At 28.0% G+C, this 9,742-nt stretch overlaps 1 protein-coding gene and 1 pseudogene across 1 annotated transcript; one reads left to right on the top strand and one right to left on the bottom strand.

Annotated features, from left to right (window-relative positions):
* The first annotated feature begins 271 nt into the window (after positions 1-271).
* LOC107627967 (uncharacterized) lies at positions 272-2,610 on the top strand (annotated as a pseudogene).
* A 2,226-nt stretch (positions 2,611-4,836) lies between these two features.
* Positions 4,837-7,590, bottom strand: LOC107626220 (uncharacterized). The gene is made up of 4 exons (XM_016329050.3): positions 7,436-7,590; positions 7,108-7,267; positions 6,828-6,982; positions 4,837-6,161 (listed from the first exon to the last, which is right to left on the bottom strand). Exons 2-4 carry the CDS (start codon positions 7,227-7,229, stop codon positions 5,287-5,289), a joined length of 1,152 nt encoding a protein of 383 aa, XP_016184536.1. The 5' UTR covers positions 7,230-7,267; positions 7,436-7,590; the 3' UTR covers positions 4,837-5,286.
* Positions 7,591-9,742: the final 2,152 nt, after the last annotated feature.

The following is a 9,742-nucleotide window of genomic DNA, read 5'->3' as shown; positions in this document are numbered from 1 at the left end:
AATTATTTTGTTGGAATTCACAAATCACAAGCATTCTCTATTTCTCTTTAAGCAATGATAAAGCAAATTCTCTTTAAGCAATGATAAGGCAAAGAAATGAGTGGCTGACAAGAGAGGCTAAATATTATTTTGTTGTTGTTTTATTTAAATTATTTTGTTGTATACTTGTATTTATAATTTTATATTGTAATTTTTAATTTGTGTAGAATTGTGTATTTATAATTTTATACTTGTATTTATAATTTTGTATTTATATTTTATCTTATTAGTAATGGAGAAATATTTCAAAAGAACCTCATCATTGGAGATTGGATCCCAAAACAATTCATCGACCTCTTCTAATAAAAGGAGGTTTTTAGAATTCAAAGTAGATAATCTTATAGCAGATCCAGGACAACGACCAAAGATTTCAAGTTATCACCCGAATGACAGAGACAAAGTTAGATGTGCATATTTACAAAAAGGTCCTTGTCAACCAAGGACTCATGATTTTCCGCAAACTGCTTGTGGTTCTTCTTTTCGAAGATTTAATCCTAATTGGTTTGATGACTATGGCAACTGGTTAGAGTATAGTATATCAAAAGATGCTTTTTTTGTCTTTGTTGTTATCTTATGAAACCTGAGACTGAAGGTGGTGATGCTTTTGTAACTACTGGCTTTTCAAATTGGAAAAAAAAGGAGAGACTACAAATTCATGTTGGGATTCATGATAGCGCTCATAATCAAGCTTGGAGAAAATGTGAAGCACTTATGAGACCAAAACAACACATCACTGCTGCTATTGAAAAACAATCTGAGCAAGCTAAAAAGAATTATCAAATTCACTTGACAGCAACAATTGATTGTATTAGATTTCTTTTGCGACAAGGATTGGCCTTTCGTGGTAATGATGAGACAGATGATTCTGTTAACCAAGGAAATTTTTTGGAACTTCTAAACTTTCTTGCACAACATAATGAAGAGATTGGTCGTGCTTTCAAAAATGCTCGTGGGAATCTTAAACTAATAGCACCCTCAATTCAAAAAGATATTGTAAGAGCTGCTGCAAGGGAAACGACAAAAGTTATTGTAGATGATCTTGGGGATGAATTATTTGCTGTATTGGTTGATGAAGCCCGTGACATTTCTATTAAGGAGCAAATGTCAGTTTGCTTAAGGTATGTGAACAAAGAAGGACAAGTTAGGGAGCATTTTCTTGGTCTTGTTCATGTTTCTAATACTAATGCTTTATCTCTAAAATTAGCATTGGAGTCATTATTAGAAACATATAATTTAAGTTTATCAAGAGTACGTGGACAAGGATATGATGGTGCAAGTAACATGCAAGGAGAATTTAATGGTTTGAAAACTTTGATATTGAAAGAAAATTCTTATGCTTTCTATGTACATTGCTTTGCTCACCAACTTCAGTTAGCTCTTGTAACGGTTGCAAAAAAACAAGTTGAAATTGCTTTGCTTTTTAATTTGTTAACTAATTTATGCAATGTTGTTGGAGTTTCGTGTAAACGAAGAGATATGCTTCGTGATAGTCAAATGACTAAGACAATTGAAGCACTAAAAAGTGGAGAAATTTCTAGTGGGCGTGGTTTGAATCAAGAAACAACTTTAAAAAGAGTTGGAGACACTAGATGGGGTTCACATTACGGAACTATACTTAGATTAATTTCTTTATTTCCTTCTGTGGTTAATGTTCTTGAATATGTTGAGGAAGATAGAAATAATTCAGAACAAAGAGCTGAAGCATGTCATTTATTGAATGTCATTCAATCCTTTGAATTCATTTTCAACTTGCACTTGATGAAAAATATCTTGGGAGTTACTAATGAGTTATCTCAAGCGTTACAAAGGAATGATCAAGACATTGTAAATGCTATGGCATTAGTCAAAGTGTCTAAGCAACGGTTGCAAAATATAAGAGATGATGGCTGGTCTCTTTTACTTGACGAAGTCTCACTGTTTTGTGACAAACATGATATTACTGTTCCAATCATGGATGATATATTTGTGTCACAAGGAAGATCAAGACGCAAAGCTCAAAAGATATCAAATTTGCATCATTTTCAAGTTGAGATATTCTATCAAGTAGTTGATAGACAACTTCAAGAACTCAATAATCGTTTTACAGAGGTGAATACTGAATTGCTTCTTTGCATAGCTTGTTTGAATCCAAGACACTCATTTTTTGCATTTGATAAGGAGAAGTTGATCCAGTTAGCTCAATTCTATCCATTAGAATTTTCTTCCACTCAACTTTTGGCACTTGACAGTCAACTTGAGAACTTCATACTAGATGTGCGTTCTGATGATCAATTCTCAGACTTAAATGGAATTAGTGCTCTTTCTCAGAAGTTGGTTGAGACTCGAAAAAATATTGTTTATCCATTAGTGTTTCTTCTTTTGAAGTTAGCTTTAGTTTTGCCCGTAGCAACTGCATCAGTTGAAAGAACTTTTTCTGCTATGAACATCATAAAGAGTCGACTTCGGATGGGAGACGAATTTTTAAATGATTGTTTAGTGACATACATAGAAAGAGAGACATTTGATTGTATTGACAATGAAAAGATTATTCAATCTTTTCAAAATATGAAACCTAGAAGAATGGAATTCTAAATTATGTGTTATTATTTTGAATTATTATTTTATTTTAATTTATTGGTTAAATAATTTAAAAAATATTCCTATTTTATAACATTAATTATAAAAATTATTATTATATTATATATATTTTGCCCCCACTGAAAAAATTTTCTGGATCCGTCACTGGACATAAGCAAGCAACCAACACCTATCCAAACGAGTAACTGCCTCCTCAAATCTTTCACCTATTTTTAGAAGAGAGATCTTAACAACCCTAAAATAAAGGGCTGGTTATTATCCACCATTATTAAAGGCGGAGCTACTTTAACAGTGGTTATTGGTTCATTCGCTATAAATATACTGACACACTGAGGTAAACTTAAGTTTCAATACTCTAAACCTACTTAACCTCTTACTAACTTAAGCATTAGAGTGTCTTGCAAATACCACCCCCGACCCACCTATTCCAACACATACTTACAACTCGAACGACGACTTCCAGACGTGAACAAGTCAAAAACCACCATTTTTCAACGTTTGAGTCTTCTATTCGAGTCCAATAATCATCCGATTTTAAATAAACCTAGGAACATCAATATTGTTCTCATTGCTTAAAACTTTTGAATTTATTATTGGCCATCAAAACCTACCCTTTTTTTTAATTTAATAATCTCATAACATACTTCATTCACATTTTTAAACATTATTAACTTATTATTAACAAAAAAAAAAAATTCTCTCTCTCTAGCATTCTTCTTGTGATATTTCTAATAATTTCTGTATGCATATGTATTATTGTTTCTTCAAATGTCACTACCATCTTGTTCTTGGTATATATTAACTGATGACGACTAGTCAACCAAATCCATTTTATAATCTCCATGAGCCAAACAAATTAATTATCATCTGACTTTTCTCATTTTGGCAGCACGTTACTACATGCGACAATTACTTCTCCATATGTCGGATGTGATAAAATTAAAAAAACTATATTGTAGAAAAAAGATAACCAACTTGTTATCTTTAAACACTTCTCACATAGCGAATTTAAACTAATTAGAAATCAGTACTAGCTTCCGTTATTGATCCTTAATTTGTTGTATATGAATCGTTAATTGCCTTGTTGCATTGTTACATCTCTAAACTTCTTTCTTCTATATGAACATTGAATAGTTTCATGCATGCTTTCTGGAATAACCTAAATCCTAGGAAGTTAAATTCAATAATTCAAGCCACGTATTCATCAATGTGAAAATGTCGGTGTAAACTAGCTAGCCTAGTTGGGTTTAACACTTGTCTTTTTCACAGCATGCATAATATAATGAGTTATTTGTACGGATTTAATAACTAACCTATGCTCTAAGTATACAAATTAAAGTTGTTAGTAATATAAAATTTTAAATAATTTATTTTAATAAATTTAAAATAAATACATTGAGAATTTAAATTTTATATTGTTTTTTTTTTAAAGAATTTTTTAACTGATAACTTTGTCATATGTGCTAAACTCTAAAAAAAATAAATATATTATTTTATATCACTACTTAACTTTTTCCGTAGATATTATAAATTAATTCATTTTTATTATAAAAAAAGGTGAGATATTCATAATATAATATAGATAAAAAATGAGTCTATTCATCATCAGTATAGAAAACTAAGTTAAAAAAATGTTTTTACCATGAATTATTTAATTATTTTCATCAAGATTAGAATGCATCAAAGTATCCTACATATGTATAAGTTGCTGCACTAATTAAGACATAGAATAATTGGTTTTGGAATCAAAATTGGATTCTCTTCAATTATGATGGGTGATGGCACCCCATGAATCGTCTATGATTGAGAGGCTAACCAATAAGTCAATAACTAACTCATGCACAAGAAATTAAAACATTATTAGAATGAAAATTCAAACCTTGCTCTGGACGGACCAAGTCATTAACCTTATCACAATATTGATCTCATTATTATATACATCTTATGTATGTACCGTGATATATTAATAATTTTATCATCTCCCCGTTTTTTTCTTTTACATCAAATGGGGAAATTTTAATATAAATGTATATATTTTTAACATGAAGGTGTGTACTATATATAGGGGATATCTTTTTCGTCTATTTTTTTCTACTTTACCTTTATTTTTTATTTTTATATATCAAAATTACTTAATAAAAGAGTAAAAATAGTTATTAATTTGATTAATATCATATTTATTATAATTATTGACATTTTTCAAGAATAAGTTCATCTAGATAAAATAAATACATTATAATTTTTGTATAGATAAATTAAAGTTAATATATATATATATCTATCATTACAATAATAAAGTACCAAAACTACTGTACCAATTACATATATAGCTATGAACATGAAGCAATTTCTAAGATCAATAACTCTAGGTATGTTAAAAATGTTACAAGAAGCTGCACCTTAATTTCCAGATCTGAAAATAAAATTAGTTGTGAGACCAATAATAACATATGATCAATAATAACAAATTCATTAACCACATGTTAATAATAACAAGGTGGAAAACTCAGGTGCAGTCGACTTTACGTGAAGTTGATACGTGAGAGTTGTTAGATGAAAATTCAGTCAAATCAGTCAAATCATCTAACGGCTCTCAGTATCAACTTCACGTAAAGTCGACTTCACTTGAGTTTTCACCTAATAACAAAGTCATCATCATTATTATTATTATTAGAACATGGCATAACCAATAGTAGCATTCACATCCATCTTTTGAAACCCTTTTCTCACTTGAGACAAGTCTTTTCTTGCAATCTCAAACTCAGCTTCAGCAGCAGCAAGTTCCCCTCTCAATTTCTTCATCTTAATTTCCAAACCAACAACATGATCAACCAATTTCTTCAATTTCTTTGTTTTTTGCAAGTGAGCCTTCACACTCAATGCAGCCTCAACATAAGGCTGAAGCCAAGCCAATTCAAACCCTGAAGACTTCTCAAGTTCATCCCACAAACCTTGAAGGGTTTTTATGTCATTGTCATCAATGTCCTTAACCTTCTTTGTCTTAAGAAAGTGAAGAACTTGGCCTAATGATGTGAATGCCCATAACCTAAAAGCTTGAGTCCTATTCTTTTGGCTTTGTAAAAGTGAAGGGTGCCATGTGCAAACTTCTTCTAACAATGGAATGTGATCTTTTAAGAAGGTTTGCAAATCTATTAGGTCTCTTAGTCTTAGTTGTTTTTTTGATGAAGCTTGGATTTCACTATTAGTACCTAATGATTCATTTGGACTAGACCTTGATGATGATTGTGATGATGATGTTGAGGGGCTATTTGTAATTTCATCACATGAGGATCGAAGATTAGCATGATTTGTTGTTGGAGGTGATGGATTATTATTAGTGTTATTATTTTCTAAGATGGAATCATCATTGATTGGGTTGATAATGTTGGTGTCTAGAGGTGGTGGAAAATTGGAGACACAAATGTGTGCTTCAATGATGCATGTGTTCCTCACAATGTAACCTTGTCTAAGGTCATGGAAGTCTTTTAGATTCATGAAGAATGAACCCCAGCATCTATGTCCTCCATTGAATTTCTGTTGTGTCTCTACAATTCATAGGTAAAGGAAAAAAAAACTCCAATATAAGATATTTTATTTACAGTAGTGCTAGGAGACCAGCACATTTTGTGATTTGTAATCATTAATTAATTATTATTAATATTTTTAATGATATAAGATTACATTTAAAAGTATAGAATTACACACTCTTTTTTTAATGATTAAATTATAATTAGATTTTAATAAAAGTGCTCACCTTTGACACTTTCTTATTTATTTATATATAAAAACATTATTTTAAAATTTTCACATCATATCATTATTCTATTGTTCAACATCATTAGAATAATATTTCAATATATATTTTGTGTTAGTATCTAATTTTGATATATATTTAACATGATTATATTATAATACATATAATAATTTCATATGACAAAATCAATAAAAAAATTAAGTATGTTTAATTGTTTATCTATATTATTTTTGTGAAACAATAATCTAGCACACTTGTTTGAGAATATTAACAGTTTGTTTTATCACTCTAAATCTTATGATTATTTTTATTGGAAGAATAAAAATCACTCTAAATTTTATATTTTGCGATTTTAAATAATGTTACACATTTGCTATGCTAATACTATATATACATTAAAATCAACAAAAAATTAAGAAAACAACTAAATAAGATTAGACATGGGTAGGTGGCTTACCCTTTACAATTGACTTTCTTCTATCAACTTGATTGATTAGAGCCAACTTGAAGAAAGTGTTTCTTGTCCATCCATAAGGAGGTAAATTATCAGCAACCATCAAATACAATGAAAAATGATTCACATCGTTCCTCAGTGGATGCACAAGAAGCTTCCTATCACATAAAAATCCAGACACATACATACTTTAAGTTAAGAGATCGATATTAATAAAATTTCACAAATTCAATAGAAAATAAAGTTTAAAAATTTGATACATGTTTTTAATTTATATAATTACCATGTATAGCCACGTATTTTGAAAGCCTTGGAGCTTAATTTGGTGATATCTTTCTTTGTGAAATCTTCAATTTTCCAAGTGAATATCTCAAAATCAACACTACTTCCCACCTTATTTCTCATTCCGTTTGGTGCATCTGGCGGCTACTATGACAAACTAGCTAATTTATGACAAATAAAAAAAAAATCAAAAGAAATTAATTATTAGTTCAAACTAATTTAAGAAAAATAATTAAAAAACACATGAAAAATTGAAAATTACTTAATTATTTTTCCCAAACAATAAAAGAAATAAAAAAAGAAAAACCAATTGGGGGGAGGGTGGGTACCAGATTTTGGAACATGAAGATGAAGCTAGAGCTTTGAGTTTTAGGTGGTGATGATGAAGATGAATATGATAGTTTGGAATGAAAGAAACTGATGAGAGAATAATGAAAGAGAAAGAGTGATTGTTTAATGCTAGAGTGGTAATATATTGTGAATCAATTAGTCAAGTCAACGAACAAGATTCTTCTTATGCAAGGAAGCATGTTATCTAGCTTAGCTTGTACTATATTTAAATTAATTAATTCAAGGTGTTATTAGAAATATCAAGGAAAGAGCATGAGCAGAATTTGGACGTTAGGGGTCACTTTCTACTGTTCCACAATAGTATATTCTGACCCTTTTATATATTAAAAAATACAAAATAAATTTTTAATAATTAATGAATGATTTGTGAGAATCCTAATAGGTAATTAAAAATTAAAAAATATTCAGAGCTTGTTTTCATAAAATAATTAATACTAAATCTACTTAAACTTGTTTAACAGATAAATACTTCAGGGATGTTTTAATTATTTGATGTGTAATCTAGAATTTGAATAAGCTAAGCTTAGGTATACCTCCTTACCTGGATAATAATAACTTTTTTTAACAGAATGAAAATAAGTCAACAATAAAATATGTAGGTTATTAATACACACCTAGCTAATAGTAGGGATACTATTATATATTTAATTTTAATGTATTGATTTTATAAAATTATTTAATTATATTTATTTTTTATAAATATTTACATAATAAATATAAAAAATAATTATTTTTATTAACATAATGTTATATAATTAGACATTTATTTAAAATTATTTTACACGAATTGTACACCAAAGTTAAGTTCATTATCATATTATTCTTTTTCGTTTGATTGGTTCCCATTTCAATAAACAGGTATCCGATATGAATCTTTATATATATATTTTTATTAGCAAATTTATATTTTTTCCAAATAAAATACAATTATATTCTTTAACTACTTGATGCGGATGTTCTGTTTTATATGCATTCTCTCTTTATCATTAATTTGTGTGCTAATAATAATGACATACATACAGATCGCAAATTATAATAGCTGTGGTCCATTATTTCGTGATAGATAATGACCATAGCCTATATTTAATTCTCTTTTCTGTTTTTCAAAATAAAATAAATAGATTTGATATGATAGCTGGATACAATGCTAATCAGATCACCTCAGTTCTGTTGAATTTTCCTATATTTATCAAATTCTTCCAACACATTAATTAATATTAATATTTATGTACTATTTTTCGGTAGGTAGAAAATATTTGCATACATCATTATTTTCGATTTATTATGTGGTGATGTGTATTATACACAAACACTGATTTAAATAGGCATTATTAGAACTGGTCATAAGTATATATATAAATTCGAGAAGAATGCGAAAAAGTTAGAACTGGTCACATCGAAAAGTAAACATTCTAATCCGCATAATAATCATGTCATTTGTTTAAGGTTTTGCATATGTATGTCGTCATGCATTATATCATATAAATCATTTAATTTAGATTATTCATGAACTTCATCATAATTATTGATGATCAAACTGATAATAAATTTACATAAATAATGTGCCCATGAAATCAAGCAAATTAAAAAAAAAATGCAAACATGCACTAAATATTAATAACAATACAAAAAAGAGATTTTTTAAACATAAATAATTAATTTTTTTTCCAGTTCCCGATCGGGTCAAAGATAAAAATATATTCTTTATAGGTTAAAGTATAAGCCCAATAGAAATTTGGATTAATCCTTATCTTGCACACAAAATTTTCGATCAACATTGAAGAAGGCATCAACAATATAATGATGATAACAATATAATAAAATCTGATAAAGGACTTGATATATATAGGTTTTATCAAAATAAAAAATATTAAAATATTTAATTAAAAAAAATATATTTATATGTAATATACTAAATTCAATCTTTACAATAATATTTAAATTTTTAAAATATTTAAAATATAAAAAATATAACAAATTTAAAATTTTTAATATCTATTTTAATTATAAAAAATTATTTTTATATTATTTATATTTTAATAAGTTTAGACAAATCTGACAGATTTATTATACTATTTTATGAACTTGAATTTGATTTATTAATAAAATTAAATTTTTAAATTAATTTAAAATTAAATTTATTTTATAACAGGTCATACCAAATCGAATGTAGGCCAACTTATAGATCTTAACAGGCCACCTCACTTATTTCTTCTCCTAACTATAACTACGTATGAACCCTAATAACCTTAATTGCTTATTTCTATAAATACTTGAAAAATAAT

The sequence above is a fragment of the Arachis ipaensis genome, chromosome B2 (genome assembly GCF_059453495.1).
Source record: "Arachis ipaensis isolate K30076 ecotype BB chromosome B2, ASM5945349v1, whole genome shotgun sequence".
In the NCBI taxonomy this organism is placed as follows: domain Eukaryota; kingdom Viridiplantae; phylum Streptophyta; class Magnoliopsida; order Fabales; family Fabaceae; genus Arachis; species Arachis ipaensis.
Note: the sequence above shows the minus strand (reverse complement) of the source record. Positions and strands in the feature narration are given on the sequence as shown.